General features: G+C 39.1%; 1 protein-coding gene across 3 annotated transcripts in view; it reads left to right on the top strand.

Annotated features, from left to right (window-relative positions):
- The window catches only part of bcas3 (BCAS3 microtubule associated cell migration factor), a 317149-nt gene that overhangs the window by 161071 nt on the left and 136747 nt on the right, over positions 1-19331 (top strand). Inside the window, exon 24 of one of the 3 annotated variants that reach the window (XM_058633222.1) lies at positions 16744-17328. The exons of the other annotated variants lie outside the window; for them this stretch is intronic. Within the exon in view, the coding sequence (XP_058489205.1) occupies positions 16744-16754 (11 nt within the window). The 3' untranslated portion in view covers positions 16755-17328. Of the gene's footprint in view, positions 1-16743; positions 17329-19331 lie in introns of those variants that run through there. 3 annotated transcript variants of the gene reach the window in all.

Genomic DNA, 19331 nt, shown 5'->3' with positions numbered 1-19331 from the left:
AGGGCTTGCTCTTCCAACTCAACGTTGTTAAGCAGCGTTGGATTAGACGTAATGTTTGGTTCTCATGTGCATTTTGCTCCTTTCAGCTCTGCAGGATGTGCAAAAAAAACAAAAATGCCAATAACAAATGTCAAATACACACAATGCTGTTAAATATGCTTTTAAAAGGTGGCCAAAATGAAAGGTCTGCCACATTTAAATAGAAATAGAAATGTCTGTTTTAAAGAGTGTTGGCTAATGTAAATACACTATATAGCAAAATATATCACATTAGTCTGATCATTTTGAAATATTCGAATGCTGAAATTGTACATTTTATATTTTTTAATCCAATATGTATAAAAAGCTCTATAATATTTGCTTTCCTCTGATTTGCTCTCCTTTTTAAGTCGCTTTTTCATCCTTACCCCTCCTTTACCCCTTCTTCTTCCTCTCTACCATCATCCATCCTCCTTCTGTCCCTCCCTTTCTATTTCTCCCTCCCTCCCTCCCTCTCTCTCTCTCGCCCCCTCCCGGGTTCCCCATTGGGGGTGTTGTTTGTAAAGCATTATAATTTATAACGGAGCAGAGTGGATTTAATTTCAGTGCGCGGGGGCTCGCCAGCAGGGCGCCAGCCTGCAATCAGGGGAATCAGCCACTTGCACAGGGCCTGCAAACACACACACACACACACACACACACACAAACACACAGATCAGACCCCCACACAGAGCCAGCTAGAATGGAAAGTATTATCAGTGGCCACAAACGGACAGTGTTTCTCGTCACCCAACTCCCTCGATGCTCCCTGTGCAGGCCAGCACCTTCTCAGCTTCACTTTTAGCCCGGCTGCAGCTGCTCTCACTCTCTCTTCCCCTCTCTGCCTCTCTGTAATTTCTCTGTCTGCGTCTGGCTTACATTATCTGCATCTTTTCTCTCCCCCCCCCCTCTCCCTCTTTCTCTCCCTCTCTTACTCATTGTCTCTCATTACCACTCATTACCTATTTGCTGAGGGGGAGAGGAAGAGGCCTTCTCATCATAGACTCAAAGACAAAGACAATGAAGGTTCACCAGGAGGTCAAAAGCAACTATTAGTCCTCATGTGTCCCTGTCAAATATTTGTCTTTGTCCCTCTCTCTCTCTCTCTCTCTCTCCTTCTCTCCCTCTCTCTGTTTCTCCATCAGTTCTCCTCTGCCCTGGGGGGGGGCTTCTTTTTTTTCTACCCTGCCCATTTGCCAGTTGCAATTTCCCCTTCATAAATCCTGCTTCTTTGGCAAACTGTGCCAGACGGTGGGATGATCCTTCCTTGCAGAAGGTCAGAGACCGAACAACAGGAGGAGGAGGAGGCAAAGATAATGTTTCTCTTTGGCGAGTCATTTTGTTTCACACTGGACACGATTGTCAATGGGACAGTGACCCTGGAAGCTACATGACAGCTAAAAGTAGGCTAATGTTGGCTTAGTGCACGGACAGTAGAGCAGGAATTGGCTTTACACTTCTTTCTGTTGTGATTCATACTTTCAGGGTCTCAAAGGGCAGCATCCTATCCGAGGGGGGGGGAGAAAAGTGAAGATCAAATTCATGTCAGCATGAATGTTATTTCTGTCCTTCAGGTCACCGTTCATGTTTGTCTTTAGTTTAAAATGATCCCACTGTAAAAACGAAAAGCAAAATCCCTCCTGTTGTTGAATGAATCATAGACCGTGAAACACATTTTCCCTTTTCATCCAAAACTACGAGTGTGTTAGTTGCGTCATGGTCTATTTTAAGATTCAGTTCATCCATGGACTTTAGTTTAGAACAATGAAAGTTAGCTCAAGATCTCATGTAAAATAACTCAACAGATACCAATAATATACTGATGCAGTCATTCTCTCACCCATTTAACTATTTAGCCAACAACACAACTCAGTTAAAATGCTGCTGCTTTTATTTCTTTTTTTAAATTTTCGTAAACAATATGATTCGGCTGTTTTACGTATTTTTCCTTTTATCCATCCGTCACACAGTTGACACGATTACTGCTCCGTGGCAAACATGTTTAGCCGTCTCTCACATTCGCACGTGATTGCAGTAGAAACATCATTTATGTGATATTTGAAGTTTGCAAAAATCATATTATCATATATTTTTTTACCTGTATCAACTGATATCAGAGATATGAGAACATGTTGATGTAATGTACCTCATTATAGTGGGATCATTTCAAGCATTTGTGTTAGTGTGTTTTATTTTCCTCCCTCTGGTGTTGGACAGAGCATTAAAACATTTTTTAGATCTACAGATTCTTACTTGATTCAACTCATACAGTTGTATACAATTAAGATTCTACATAATATATTACCAGATACATATCACCAGAATTTAACTTAATTCTTGTATAATATAGTAGGAAAAGTAAAACTAAAATTTGCCACTGAAATATACATCCACTGTATACTTAATGATCTTGTCAAATAAAATTAATCTTAAATTTAAGTCTCATTTATATACATTTTTGCTTGTAGAATCAGAATTTGACCAGTTTTTTTTATTTATTTGAGTTTCTTCAGATTGTTGACTCACAAAACTTGACAGAAACACAGTAAAGAGCAGTATAGGGCTTTTATTTTCTTTGAAGGAAGTGACTTTGCGGTCAGCTTTTTGTCAATTTTATTAATGTTCTACAATCCCAACAAAAAGATAATTGTATTGTGTTTAATCGTCTTTTATGTATGTTTTTTTTCCGCTATTTTCTCATATTTGTGTTTTTCTGAACTAAAGTGAACTGAACCTCACTTCATTTGCTTGTATTAGTTTGCTGTGTTGCTACTGTGCTTTATCCTCTGTGATGCAGATAGTTTTAATCTGAGGTCTTAGCCACTGTGTTGTTCTGTTCCTGCTGTTATATTAGGATGATTGGACATCTGCTGTGTGTGTGTGTGTGTGTTGTGGGTAAGCTGGGAACCAGAGTCCAATCTACAATATGACATTTGTCCGTCATCATTGTTGCAGAGTGTGTGTGACACAGATCGTGTGATTTATTGACAGGATTGGTTTATGACCACGAGTGTGTGTGTGTGACGGGCCATTCTGTGCCTGTTCACAAAAGGATCATCTTTCTTCATTTAGTATATTTAATAACCTGCCTCTCCACTCTTTTTGGATTTGCTCACCTTTATCTAACCCCAACTAACGACTGCTAGGAACACACAAGCACAACACAAACATGCTGGAAAAAGGATCGACATCAAAAAGCCACAATTAGCTCATTTATATTTGCTGGACATTTCTGTACCACATGAAATGGACAGGAAGCAGGTCATTTCTCTCCCTCTTACATGCTTCAGCAGCAGAAGTTCAGAGCAAGGGCTCATCTTATTAAGTCTCCAACATGAGCCTTTTTATTTTATGTTTTTCTTTTTGTATTTGTGGATATCTGACCCGCTGGCCCGCTCCACCCTGTCGTTTACAAAAAACGAAACAGTATGGTCAGGATTAGTCGCTTGGTGCGAGCTCGATGGAGATGAAGGGCAACGTTTGGCATCGTTTACAATGACTCGCTTGCTTTGTGTTTCACTGTGTCCGGGGTTAATAGTAGCATATAAATTATAAAGATTTTAAAAGAGTGAAGTGGACACGAAAGAAAGAGGAGACCAGAGAAAGAGCATTTTGCTGTGTTATCATGTTTCCCTCCAAGAAACGCACCGTTTATTGAGGATGAAGGACCCAATAAAAAGACGAGGCATTAGAAAGTAATCCAATTATGTTTTTTATTGTTCTTATTCTATATTTAAATGTTATATTGGCCTATGATTCTTCTCTTATATAAAACTATTACAAACTTAACTTATGTCTGACTTACAATTTCACTAAACTTAATAAAACACCATCTTTTTAGTACAATAAACAAGCTCAATGGGATGATACAGTGTCACTGAAAGATCAAGCGGGAGCACAGTGCGTGGTTATGGACACCATGGTTACCATGGATATAGGAAATGTTTTGGGGTATATTGTTAAAGGTGCTGCAGAGCTCTCTAGTTTCACTTTTAGAAAATAATAAAAAATAGTGAAAAAAAAGTACTTAATTTTATTGAATGTAATTGTACATGTTTGCTTGAATCATGTACTGATTATCAAATTACTGCTGATATATTGTTTTAGATATTTATCTCGTCTCTTTCTCATTACTTTTAATCTAAATAAAGACCAAAAAAAGCCCAAGAGAGTGTCAAAGCCACAACATCATTTCTCCGCTTATCTCTCACTTTCAAACTAATATCCGTCTCTGCGTCAATGGTGTTTAGTTTCTGGAGTTAATGTCATTGCAGAGATACCAGTAGACTCACATGTTTTGTTTTCACTGCAGCAGGTGATGCAAATCACATGAATCCCGGGGTTAACCCCTAATTAGTTGTTTCCTTTCGCCACTTGAAGTTAAGCAAAGCCTGCTGAACTTCAACAACGTCGTATAGAACATCGGAGGACAGGCAGAAACTGAGCATGGAATACTGACGCCCTGATAATCTCTATAAATACATGTGTCTCACTTGATTTAAGCTGGTGGACACACTTTACTGTGATTGTAGTTAGTTTATCATCAACCCCAGGAGAGTAGTTATAAACAAATGATCCAGAGACCACAGTCGCATAAGAAACACAACGTGAAAAATCACTTTGCGTTCAGTGTTGAATGCACCGCTACAGTTCAGACAGTTATTATACAGATACTGCTGTTACTCAGCCCATTGCCTTTTGGAGTGTCCATTCCACTCGGGATAATCCCAGTGATTATATCTATATCATAGCTCAATACATTTACATCATGGAATCTGCCATAGCTTAACATATACTGGATACTGGAGTGTTAGCATGCCGCTTCAGAAACATTAATCTTCTGTTGACCCATCGATGTGTTTGGGTTTACATGTCGGCAAATTAAGAGTGGGGATTCCACCGGTGTAATTCAATGCATACATTTCCCTTTCTTTTCTTTTTGTGCCTGCTACAGTGTTAGCGATGTGCCTGAAGTGAATGGAGACACAATGTCATTCATGTTTGTTGTTGCTCCTGCTTCGAGTCAACATGTCTGCTCCATTGTTTTTGTTGCTTTACACTTATCTTTTCCAGTGAGTCCATGTTGTTGTAATCTTTCATTTCACTGAAGCGAATCATTATCTCCTCAAATCATATTTGTTGATTTTGACAAACCGGAGTGTTGCTGGGTAGATTGGAGCTACCAAAATTCCCGCTCTGCCAATGGAAATAAACCTATTGACCTTGGTTGCCTTGCCAACTTCTAAAGACGCTGTGTTTATGTATGTGAGCGTGCACACACACACTAATGGCTTGTCTTGTAGTTCTTTCATTTAAGTCAGAGTTATGAAGTGTTATGGAGCCCTTTTAGGTTTGAACCTCCCTTGGCAACAGTTAGGATCTATATTACAAAGGTTAGTAGGCTTTACACATAATAGTGTTTGCTGTCTTTTTTTCTTCTCATACACACACAGGCCATGGCTTTATACATGAACTGCACAAATTTAATCAAAAGTCCTAATGGGTTGTGTGTGGGACGCTCCCCTCCGTGTGTGTGTGTGTGTGTGCGCGTGTGCGTGTGTGTGTGTGTGTGTAGGCCAAAGGGGCCTTAGAGGCAGCAGCAATTGATTGGAGGGCACATGTGTGATGTGGCTGAGAGATCAAACACACTTGTGATGAATGTGAGAGTGTGTGTGCGTGTGTGTGTCTGTGTGTGAGTGTGTGGGGGGGGGCTTTTCTCAGTTCATTACACACACAAACACACACACAAACATATGAAGTGACTCACTGACCGACAATAAGAACACTGGTCAAGCACTTCATATTTGCCACTTATTTACATTTCTTTTTTGTGCGTGCGTGCGTGTATGCGTGTGCGTGTGCGTGTGTGTGTGTGTTTTGGTGAGCTTGTTGCCAGTAATGAGGTCAATCTCCCGTGTGGAGCTTAAACCTCTGTGTGTCTTTATCTCTGTTACATGGGCAGAGGATTAATCTCATCACTCTCAGCACCACTTTCACTCTCCAACCTCTCCCACTCTCTGCCGCCACAAGCTGTACATATTTAGCTTATTCTTCTTATTCTTATTCTTCTATCCTCTGTTTCTGGTGACTCAAATTAATTCAAGACATGCCTAATAGTTGACATTGTTCCTCTACATCTAGATCAAACACTGTGTGCCTCATGGGAAATACACATATTCTTCAATGAAGATATCTGCAACAAATGTTTTATAAAAACTCTCAGCACTCATAATAATTGATAATACATGATAATGCCTTTTATTTATAAACACCTCTCAAAACACAGGACATTTGAATGAACTTGAACACAATGAATTAAAACTACGTAAAATCAGGTGATACAAAAACAAATCAGTGCAACAAAAACAACAGTGAACGCAATTACATCATTCATTTATTTAAGGGTCAAGACAGTTATTTTATATACTGTATGTTGTCAATACATTTAAAAATGACAGGATTGTAAAAACAATTCAATTTAATCAATAGATATTCAGAGGTACAGGGATTCCCCACTGTTTTAAATGAGTAATGAAAGAATAAATAAATCTTTATGTTTGGGTCTTGTGTTGCTTTCACATTTCCAGTTTCAGTTACACACCCCATTTGTAGAAGCTCATTTCACGGGATAATAAAAGTAAGGCTGCAGGACATGACACAAAATACACAGTATATAAAAAAAAAGAAATAAAGTCAAAAGAAAAAAAGATAATTGCTCACTTGTTAGCTGACCTCATGGAGCTGGCACCCCATAAACTCAGGCTGAAGTTCAATGTTTTAGATCTCAATCTCTCCTATCCTCTTAAACAAGACTAAAACAAGACTCTTCCCCCAATAATAAAAATAAGTCATTACATATTAGCTACTTTACTCACTGTTAACCATATTGGTTGACCTGTTGTATTAATGCTCAAACATATGTCTTTACAGCATGCACCATAAGATAACACTATAAAACCAGGCAAATTTATTCAGCAAATTTAAAAGTATCCACTCTTTATAAACAAGATAAATGATACACAAACCTCTTCCAAAGATGTACTGTATACTGTACTGTAGCCCAGGCGTGTCCAAAGTCCGGTCCGTGGGCCAATTGTGGCCCTCAGTCAGTTTTAGTACGGCCTGCAGCTTCAGTTTTATCATAATGCTATTTAAGCCAGGGATGTCATCCCCGTTAGCTCAGCTGGTAAGGAGTTGCACTTTGAAATATGATCATTGTGACAATGAAAATAAAATTATTATCATAAAACAGTGCATTTGTCTGTAACTTTTACTGTTAAAAACGGTCTGAAGGGACCATTGGCCCCTGGGAATCTTCACATTTCCAAAAAGTTTGGACACCCCTGCTGTCGCCTACGGTGATTTAAGTCAAAGGGTCTTTAATTCAAGATCATGCAGGTTATCTAAATGACACTTCTATCTGAAGTTCAGCACACGCACACAAACACACACACACACACACACACACACACACACACACACACACACGTGTCTGTCTCTTTTTGCAGTCTGTTTCACCATAATTGCTAACACTCCCTTGCCCTCTGTTCACTTCACACATGATGTGGCCCACCTTTTCACCCATCTGTCGGAACCATTGTGTATGAGTGTGTGCGCACTGTGAGCTGTCATGCAAGGATAGAGCCGTGTTGATCAGTGGGCCAAGCCAATGGCATATGGCCATGTCCTGGGGTGCTGTGGCATGCAGGAATGCAGGATACAGCAAAGTGAATGGACGGGAGCTTGTGCACATGGCTGGCCGGATTCTGACGTGCCAACGTTGCATATGCAACTCATCAAAGTGGAGTTCCAAACATGCATTTGCCATGTCCTCTGTTGCCTCCCTAGCCTTCTCCCTACCTATAAAGTGTCACATGGAGTGTGGGAGGAGTTGAGCGTGGGGTTTGCTGAAGTCATCTCGCTCTGACCCATTCATTTCAAGCTGTCAGTACTGTTTCCTCCAAGCAAATAAAAAAAGAAGAAGTCTTAAAAATGTAGCTGCTTGTTCTCCCTTAAACTTTTAACATAAAACTGAATTTTGAGAAAAAACTGTTTTCAGGTAAAGGTCACAAACGTAAAAGCAAAGGCTGATGATCAGTTGCTGAATGTGGGCAGTACATGGTGTAGAATGGGTAGATTGTCTGGTCTCCTGCCCAGTGCCAACCATCCAGCCTCTCTTTTGGAATGCAGCTTCTTTTCTTATCATGTGGTTTGACACAGCTGATATCAGAGTCTCCTCCATCTTGGATCACAAACTACAACTTCATCCATGTGGGGTCAACCACGAAAACGTTGTTGCTATTAGTTTAGGTCAAGGTTCATCAACGTTAAACTGAGGATTTGCTTCACCACAAGAAGCCGATGCTTTATTATTAAGACTTTATTAACAGTCTTAATAAAATAAATGTCTAGCTCTTACATTTCACCTCTGTTGTTTTTCATTAATATGATACTTAAGCAAACAACTGCACAGAAGAGAATCTACTTCCTGTTTACACTGACACCCACACGACTCGTGCACATGAATGTTCACGTGATATGCTGCATATGTCCATGTGTGGTCGTATGGATGCACATTACCCGCTTGATACTAAAACCCCTGTATTAGTTTGAATGTTGCCCAAGTTTAGGAGAAGCTATAAGTGGTTGTTGTGCTGACGCTGTATCGGTCAGTTTAGGTCACGCAGCCATCAAGACACACGATCTGTGAAAACCCAGAACTCTTAGAAAGAGTGCAGGGAGTGTGGGTGTGATTCTTTCTGGAATTAATATCTGCGTTCTAATGTGCATCAGTGTGGGACCATCACACCAAACACAGTTCCTTGCTTTCCTTTCATTATTTATTCATACACACTGATTGAATAACTCGATACTGTGTGTTTTCCCACAGTCTTTCTGTATCTAATGGACTGACTGCGTGATCCATCTCTGTCCATGCTGGTCTTTGCTGCCCTCCTCATGGATGCTTGCTGTTTTTAGAAAGGCTACAAATCCCACAACTCTCAGACAAAATGTTCAACCCTGAGAGCACAGGCATTGACTTCTGTCAACAGAAACACTTCAGAGTAACTATGAGAAATTGTCATCAATGATGATGCAGTGCGGCCCATCATGTTTATGCTGTCACTTATGCTTGACCTTTTGAGTATGACCATGAAGAACTTTCACTATTAATCAGCTGCTGCAGTCAAATCTGCTGTGGTCTTGACTCTAAATATGTTTTTCCACTGGGGACCAGTGACTGGAGCCCATTCTTTCTATTGGCTTTATGTTAGTATAAGGAAGGATAAACACATATGTTTGAGGGCCATGTCAGGGCTTTAGCCACAGCTTGTTTTTTAAGAGGAGAGCAGGGTCCAGCTTGAGCAGGTACCCAGTCAACCACAGTGATGAAATGTAGTAAGCTGTTTTCAGATTTGCACTTAAATCCAGGGATTTTCTTGAAATGATTGTAGGTGCTGTATGTGACAACACAAGCATCCATAATCGTTACTCTGCAGGCTTTTTTCTGTCAGTAATCTCATCAAATTTCTGAATAATGTCCTAGCGAGTCCGTATGAGAATACAGGAGTGACTTCTCTGGAAAATCCAATGAGCGGGTGCATTTCCTGTATGCTCAAGCCAGACTCCGCCTCTCACCTGTATTATTTTGTCTCTTGTGAACACTGTTGTCAGTCGCGTCATAAAAACTATGAAGCTCACATTTTAGCTTGTTAAGAAAGTAAAGTTAATTATCTTGTATAATTTCGAGGTAAGGGTTGATGTTCTATCTCAGAAACAGCTGAGGTCTGAACAGTCAGATGGATCACCTTGCATTTAATAGCTGTTGTTTACTGATATCTCGACCTGTTTCTCTATCTGTTTCCATGTAAAGCTCAAATGCACAGGGGAACCAAACAAGACACGAATTCCCATTATCTGCTTCTCACTTTTGTTATTGTTTTGACTGAGAAACTCCTTGTGGCAGAAATGATATACTGTGCCTTTAAAAATAATATGTGTCAGTAATGACTTAACCTATGTTTTTTGTTGTCATGGTTAAGACTAAAAAAGAAGCCTAATCACAATCTTAGTTGTGAGATTAGATTAGATGACAGGTATCTTTATGTGAAAACAATATGGGAGAAAGGAAGATCACACAGTGTTAACCTGTTGTCATCCCTGTTATGCTTTTGAATAAATGTTTTTATTTATTTATCATTCCCTCACTGGCTGTTTACCACACAGTGTTGTGCATACACACAGATGTAAAAGGACATGATCAGACCAGTCTGGATGGAGCGTCGTCTTAACAATATGCTATTGTTTATTTGTAGAAGTGAAAGCCCATAATTCATCTGGACACCTTTTTTGCTTCATTGCAGTTTGAACGATTCTGACATAAAGATAAATCACAGTTGAATATTTCCCCTGAGGATTTTTTGCACATTTGACTCACTCACAGACAGTAATTTTTCCACCACTGTTATTTATTTTACATCTGTTTAATAAATTACTGGTGTTTTATTTTATGCCTCGGCAGCAGCAGTAATTCACTTCCTCTAACCTCATGCAGACTGTTTGTCCAGATTCTGATCCAGTGATTTTAGGTTACCAATATTATACTGATGTCTGTGAAGGAGTAGAAAGTGAAAACAAAAGGGAGATCACTGGCATATAAACTGATAAAGATAGGAGGGCTTTGTGCCTCTGCTCTGTGGGTTATATGCTTGTCTCTAATGACAGAACATGAAGTGGTTCTTAACCCTTTTAAGAACAGTTCTGTTTGTGTGTCGTATGATTTTGCCTGTCTGTGAGCAGCAAGTCAAAACATATCGGACAGGTTTGAATGAACTGTTGTGGGGATGCAGGGTATGGTCCAAAGAAGACGGGATTAGATTGACACTGAGTGAAATTTAGCAGCAGGTTTCGGGCTTGCTCTATTTTTTTTGTCATGGGATAAAACCAATTGTCAACCCACTGTGGTGTCATCTATTTGAGTTTGTATTTTATCCAGGTCTGTTTTTTTGTTTTTGTTTAAACCAGAGGTATCGATATTGGAACCAGACTGAGATTGTATCTTCTGCATGTTCAACTACACCTGCAACCATGTGCCGATGCCAAGCTGTCAATCACATGGTTTCAATGTCCCAGTACATGCTATGGTTTATGGTCGATTTGACTTATAATGTCATTTACAAAATGGGCATTACATTTAACCAATGCTTTTATCTAAAGCGACTTACAAGAGAGGAGTAAGCTGCATGGAAGTGTTGGAAAAAACTCCACTCGATAGTGGACTGAGTGCCGAGGTGAAAGCAAATGCATTTGCATTATGTTGTTGTTGCGTATTGTCTCTGTCTTCTGTTTTCTTTGCACTTGTATGTATGTATTCCTTTTTCTTTGGTTTTAGAATGTAAGTTATTATTATTATTATTATTATTATTATAATTCTTATAGTGCAGGGGAGGGGGTAGGGTAAGGATAAGTGCTAGGACAGAAGATGCTCTTGAAAAAAACCTGAAACTAGTGATTGAGACCATGAACTGCTCAGGAAAATTTCTACTGAGCAAATTAATTTTCTCATAAACTTACCAAAAAAACAAAAAAATGCAATGCAGTTGCGATCTCATGGCCGTTCAAGAGAATACAGGTTTTAAACTCTTCCACAGTGGCTTTGCCTTATGGACACAGGTACTACATCTACTTTGAATGAGTTAATGGAAAGAACCATGCTGCTCATAGACTCGACCCTCGCTTTGGTTTGGTTTTGAGGACCTTCTGTAAGTTTATATTAAATAAAAATTGAAGTCATTATGTTAATAAGCCCATTCTATCAAGAAAACTACTTAAGCTGTACTGTATACCATATCAGTTATGAAATAATCTACATCTGTCTGAGATTCTTAACCTCAGTACCATATAAACCCTAACCCTTTAAGTCTGACTTCATTATTGTTATGTATATATCTTTATCCCGACATTATTTGGTGATGTACACTCAGTTACATCACTTCGCTCATTTATAACACTGCTGCTGTGGAATGTGAGAGACGAAATTGCATATTTTTTTCCAAACAAGTTGACGAGGCCACATCTCATTAGCAACAGTAAGCTGCACAGCTGTGAATGATCTGGAACAGTGATGTGTGATTGTTCTCCTCATAATGTGTCCTGGAGAGATCACGACTTATATACTCTATGTATATTAGACAAGAAGGAAACGTGACAGACATGATCTACTGCAGTAATAAACTACTACACTTGTATCCTTATACACGTTAATCCGTAATAGACGTTTAAGTGGTTCACTCAAAGAGGAGGAAGAGACTGACAGACCCAAGCCTCTGTTGTGCACTGTTTTGTCAGTGTCCCGAGAGGTTACGGTGAACATACAGTAGAAGTTGTTTGTGTTATCATGGAACATTTGTTCAAACAGTCTCAACATATGAACATGTGGCTATTGAAATGTTTGGAAACCGTTCCCAGTGCACCTGTGGAATTCCAATTGAATTAATTGTTCCGTCATGGTTTTACAATCACTTCAACTTCTGCCGACTCTTGAGCTTCCATTGGTCTCAGCTGTAGCTGCTGCTTATGTTTCCTTTAAGTTAATATAACGTGGATCCATTTCCAGCAGCTGATTAAACCCATTTATTTTATTTTTTTAAATGAGAGTAAGATTGTTTTCTCTTAAGACATTTTTAACTTGCCCATTAAACCCAACATTTTTGACATCTGTAGCTAATGTCTTTTCAAAGACATTTATAGTCAGAGATTAATGATGAATTATTGATACAATGTGCGTGGACGGAGAACTGAGAGATCCAGGTTCCTGAAACTAACTGAATGTGACGCATATAGATCATTTTAACAGAGATAAGTACTGTTACGCTAAGACAACTCATCACTTGCTCTCATTAAACTTCTTCACCCACAAGTGTGACAGCACTGGCTTGAATTAAGCAAAGGAAAGCTGCACTTCTGCTGGTTAAAAACCCACAAACACCTACTAACATATGGTTTTTGTCTGTGATGGGAATAAATGCAACCAGCTTTTACTCTTGGGTCAAATGACTCTGAAATAGACGCAGGTTTTCATCTTCTCCGGCTCTGATTGGCAGTCATGTTAACACGAGATCCAGGTGAATGCAGTAAATTCACCACTGCCTACTTTATTTGAACTGTTGTGTCGCAGAGCTTGCACCACTCTGCAACTTTCCCAGCGTGACGTTATGATGAGCACCGTTCCGGGAGTGATATAAAAATCTCTGAGTTCAAAAAAAGTCAAAGCAAACTCTTACTGGCAATTGGAAAGCATTTGCTGGCTGTTTGTTGTCGTGGATTTATCCATGTGTTTAAAGTCACAGCAGCTGGTTGATGAACAACATGAAATGTGGAATCATTTTCTTGAAAGGATGATTGACAGTATGAACTGACTAACATGAAATGTGCAATAAATTCAAAATCAGATAGTAAATATGAAGTTTACTATGAAATGAATTATATAAACTTAAGTGAAGGGGACACCAGGTCACTGTTTACTGAGTAAAGGCCTTAACTGCACAAGCCAAGGTCACCATGGCAACGTATGAATGTTTTAAATAATGCTACAGGTGTGTGACCTGAGAGGAAAGTGTCAAGTGTTTCTTTTTTTCTGCCCAAAACACGTCATTTATCTCACTCCAATGAGTATTAATCTGATTTCTTCAGATTGTTGCCAGGGGTAATGACCTGACCTGTATCTCGGATCTGCTGTGTCATCCATTGTTAATGTTTCTATTTCACAATAATGGCTACATCATCATAAGTGATCCTTTACATATCACCATATTTAGTCAGACAATTATTATTTTACATCTAACTGCATTTGTCTTCTTTTTTTAAGCTTCAAAAAAGTTTAGACCAGGTCATTAATGAATTGCAAACCAGATGTTGACATTTTGAGCTGATTAGAAAGAGTGAAAAGGTTTCATATTGGTGACGTTCCATGTAATAATGGATTAGCCATTGAATGAGTGAGTCAGCGTTGCTGTGCAGGTGAACTGGAAACTATTGAATAGAAGAAATTATGGAAGGATTTTATGATTAGCAAAGTCTGGTGTGTGTATGTGCAGGTTTGACACATGTTGTTGGGACACGTGGAACCTTACGTTTTAAAGGGAGGGGGAAAAAAAAGTATGTTTTGAGTTCAATGTTCAGGTTGAGGATCGAGTCAGAGTTAGACGAGTAGTAGTTAAGGTTAGAATAAGTCTCCAGGGAAGAGCATGCGCGTGTGCATGTGTGTGTGTGAGTGAGTCGGACACAGATGTGTTCTTTGGCTCTCTGCAGAAACAAAGGGAACATGTGCATCTGCACTTGTGTCTGATGTTGTCTTTAACAGTTTCCCTCTGAAGCCTTGTCAGACATGCCATACTACACACACACACACACAGAGACACAGAGCCTCAGTCTCATTGTTTCTCACACAGCAGGGCACAGGGTCGATTGCCAGTTGTGCAGCATTATCAGCCTCCCTCTGTTCACTTGAGTGTGTGTGTGTGCATGTGTGTGCGCGTGTGTGCATGTGTGTGCGTGCACAGACATGCGCTCAGCTGAGGGAGCTGGTTCACGGGCCGGTCAGAGCCGCCTTATTTCCTTTTAATTGACTTAAGATGGGCAAACAAGACCTCAGCAAGCACACGGTACCCATTACACTCACACACAAGGAACGCACAACGCCAAGATGCACACTAATGAAGCACACATACTGACACACACACAGCCACAATTGCTCCTGCGTGTGTTAGCTACTTTACAGTTCCATCACACTAAATGAGAGGGTTGTGTTTTCCCAGTCGGCGCTGCTGCTGCTTTCCAGCCGCCGACGTTCGTGCCAGAACTCATTCGCTGCATGTTCGAGATCTTTTCGTTTCCGCTGCGTTTAGTTACCTGTGTTTGAGATTGTCTTGTTGTGTTGCAACAAGTGGAATGTGACTGCTCGTGAGCTCTCTGAGATGTTTTCATGTCTCCAGCACTGACACAGGTTTTCACAGCTGTGTGCTGGGGTTAGTTGAAAGTTAAAAACCCTGAAGAAGAAGAATAGATGCTATTTTTTTCAATTTTTGTCCAAATGATCCATTTTAAAAGTTGTCTTTGTAGGCAGCAGAATGTTTAACTCCATGACTTGACCTTTGACCAGCACAGGTCACAGGAGGGGGGGTTAACGTCTGCAAAAGTAAACCCAGCTGTAGTTGTCAAAGCATCCTGTGAACCTCAAAATATTGTTTTACCCAATTATTCAGATAAGACGTTGAGTCTTTTTTGCACTGTCCCCAAGCTGCTGTGGTTACAACACAAGCCAGCACACTCGACTTTAGTTTGGCCTCTTTTCTCAATCCAATTTTTGCCAACAGTGAAAATAAACATTCACAGACTCATCAGTACCTCGTGTGAAACTGATGCTTTTTTAGTAGAATCAAGTCAATCAAAAAGTATTATTTTCTTTTTTTTTGATTCTTTTGCATTTCACTGCCTATTTAAAGCTGAAATAGGCAACTTTTAGCTTCAAACTGCCATTATGATATTAAATGTAATTATGGTAGAAAAATAACACCATTTGCATCATGTTGATCCTGTTGAAACCTTGCTTTCACTATATTATTCTCTTTGACACTGCGATGGGTTTACACCAAAACTATTAAGGCAAAAACTACACATATATTGTTCTGTGACCTAACCAAGGAAGAGAATAGCTTTTACCTCGTATATGTGTATATATACTGTATATATATATATATATATCATGTTTTCCACACTAGAAGTGGAAAAGATGACGATAGCTCTGAGGAAAAGTACCTGTGTCTTCACTGGCATCTTGCTACTGCTGTGTTTTTACGACAGTGACCAAACAATGATACATCTGGAACCACTACGGACATGAAAGTTGTCTCTTGCCCCTTTAATAAACTCCGAGGATAAATTTCAGACGTGATGGCAACAGTAACGTGCCAGAATATTTACAGGTCAACGAGCAAAGAAATAAAATTAAAGATGAAACAGACACATTTCGGCTCAAACTTGTCATTATGATGTTAAACCTGTTTGCGCCGTGTAACGGTGATAGAAAAACAACACCATCTGCATTTTTTATTTGTCCCTTACAAGTCTTGCTTTCACGATGCTAGTGTTTTAGCCACGGGGATGTAGTTTCTACATTTGATTGTTTTATCCTGCCGTTTCATTCTTAAGTAAAAAGAAAGTGCATTTTCTTCATGTAAAATCTTGTAAAAAATACTGCAGTATTTGCAGGAACACAGGTACTTTTTCCTCAGTGATTAAATCAGAAAAAAGTTGTTTGTTACCTCGTTAAACTTTTTGACAACCACATCAACACCTGCCCCCATAATAAAATGTACATTTAAAGGCATTTGTCCACCATGAGTTTGAGTCCACCTGTTTATATATTTCCCATAATGCACCTTGAAGGCTTTTTTGTTGTATTAGGAGTTAATTAAAAAACTGAATTCCTTGGTTTGAAGTACCTGATTCAGCTTCCTCGTGGTGCTGTTCACAATGATAAAAGCCCACTACCACGACCTCACTGTGCTGTGATTAACTGCATGTGTCACTCCATCATTTGATCTCTACAACCACACGTATGCATGCTGATGAAAAGCAATGTGCAAACAAAGGGACACAAATTATATTAGATATAACGCCCTACATTTTTTGTTTTATTTTTTATTTCCTGTTTGTCTCTTGCAGGTTATTCCTAAAAAACTGAAGTTCCTCGTCCTGAAAATTACCATTTCAGTTTCATTTTGCTCATTTTTTTTTATTGTTTATTTATTTACAAACACACTAATAATTTTCATTGCCCCTCCATCCAACCAGTCACCCCTCCCTCCCTCTCCTTCACTACCCAGTCATTGTTTTATCATTGGTGTGAGAGAGAGAGAAGAGGACAGGCGAGAGGAGGAGGAGGAGGAGGAGGAAGACAGGAAGATGGCCAGCTTTCTACTTGTCTGTCTTTCTGTTTGTTTGTCTGTTCATTTATGTCAAGGTTTGGCTTCAGAAAAACAAGTCATGCAAAACAACAGTCATTTTCCAGTTTAGTTTTTTTTTTTTTATTACAAAAGACTCAGTTGATCAACATCGAGCAATTAATGTATATGTTTATCAAGCCACACCCGTAAATGCATTTTAAAGAAAATATAATCTTAGAAACCATGAATTTTTCAGATGGATGAAGTGTTTTATTTGTTAAAGGAGTCACTAGGAGGTGATTTTGGGAATGAGAGTTGTACAAAGTGCATGACTGTTGCAGCAGGTGTCTGTCGTTTACTTCAATGATGAATTTAGTTTTTGATAATATAGTGTAGATAGAAGTGTAGAAGTAAAGTGTACACAAATGGACCGATGCTGTCGTCTTTGCAAGAGGACATTTATGTCTTGCAGAAAAACTACTAAGAACATGTAGAGTTGTTTTCTCTGCATATTTTTTTTTTCAATTCTAACAATGATGACTTTAAGATTATTTTAAAAGCTCTTCTAATTATTAACCTTTCACCTTACATATAAAAAAAGTGAATAATCTGTAACAACACTGAACACAAGGTGATTAGACACCTTTCCCTTCATCACATCTCAAACTTCAGTGACACTAGTGTACAAAACAGTGTGTAACCTATTGACCTGCTTTGTATGTTTCATATACTTTTGAGTCACTGTGTAAAAGCATTTCCTGTAGCGGTTCATATAGTTGGCTTCCTTTCTCTTTTTTTTCATATATCATAGCTCATGTGTGGTTATTAAAATATGTAATGACAAAAAGAATATGATGCTATATCAGGTTTTGTTGCATGACCTCGTTAAATGTTCAGTGTGTAACATTAAGGGTAGTTAATTGTCAAAAATGTAATTAATAAACTGCCCATTAGTATGTTGGCATAAGTGCAAACTCACTTTTAAATGGTTTGTTTTGTGTTGCCTTAGAATAAACCTTTTATATGTACTTAGTTAAGTTAAGGGCTTTACTTTTTGGAGGCTGCCAATCTTGGGCCACCATGGACCTAAAAGCATTCCATGTATGATATATCCATGAATCCTTCAGACAGACAAGGAGATTTGAGCTTTGAGCCGACCTTTAATTTGATTTAGCTGAATTTTGCACTGTGAAATATTCCAGAAAAGTAAATAAACAATTAATTGAGTGTTATTTCCAGATCTGAAATAGTTGCCTCATAAGAAAGAAGTCATCTTAGGCCTTTGTTTGCACTGAGTGGCTCAGCTGTCCCTTGTGTTCCAGTGCACTTTTTGTACGGAGCGTCGCACACAAACGCACACTGAGCAGCGTTTGCCCTGTAGGCAGTGAATCCATCACTTTATTACACATCCAGCTCAGGAGGAGAGGGAAACGAGGGTCACACTATGTGAGGAGGAAGTGCACAAGAGGTCCAGGCTGCATGCCATGTGTGTACACGCCTCCTCAAGTGTTTCCTTATTGCTCTCTGCAGCCTCTACGATAGTTTTCTTCAATAGTTTATAGTCGTATAAAAACTATGACTTTTAGACAGTTGGTACCTTTATCAAGTGATTCATTTAAGTGATTTAATCATTCATGTTTTTCATTGTTTTTATTGTGACATATTTCATACTGCACACTGAGGGGCCGTCCACTTGTAGTGTGGATGAATGTGGGCAAGAAACATGAGGTGTTTTTAACCAAGAAGCTTGGAGAGTGGGATCCTGTCATAGCTACTGCAATGACTTAGACGTTGCTTCAGCCTCACAACAGTTATTAAAAAAAGGAGCTTCAATGTTTATTTCAGAGTGGATCAAGACCAGTTTGACCTACTTGATTGGCCCAAGTATCAAACTGTAACCCTGTGGGCCAGGATTATTCAATTACACAGTCAGTTTTCAAACAAAGAAATTTAGCTGGGCCAGACATTTTCTGCAGCCAGTAAGCAGCAGGTGATGACAAATTTAAAACGTACATCAAAAAGTGCATTTCAGAAATAATAAAAGAACTAGTAATCAAAATATTTTGTTCATGCCTGTCCTTCACAGTATTAGCTGTAACGAGTCTGTCATCTCGGGGGCATCTCAACATGCACAAAATCAAAAAGGTTTGCACATTAGCATTTGTTTCTATTTGAATTGTGGTCATACATGACCCTCAAACATCTCACAGTGCCTTTAATCTTGTCCCCGAAGGTTACGGAGTTGACGCAACTTATTTTTCGTTAAGGATCACGAGAAAGTGATTTTTAAATTGGTATCAACATTTTCAGAATCTGGTCTGCAAAGCTGTAAAAACCTCTTTAAAATGTGACAAACACAGCTCAAAT

This window comes from Solea solea, chromosome 7 (genome assembly GCF_958295425.1).
Source record: "Solea solea chromosome 7, fSolSol10.1, whole genome shotgun sequence".
Taxonomy (NCBI): Eukaryota; Metazoa; Chordata; class Actinopteri; order Pleuronectiformes; family Soleidae; genus Solea; species Solea solea.
This window is presented reverse-complemented; position numbering and strand designations above follow the sequence as displayed.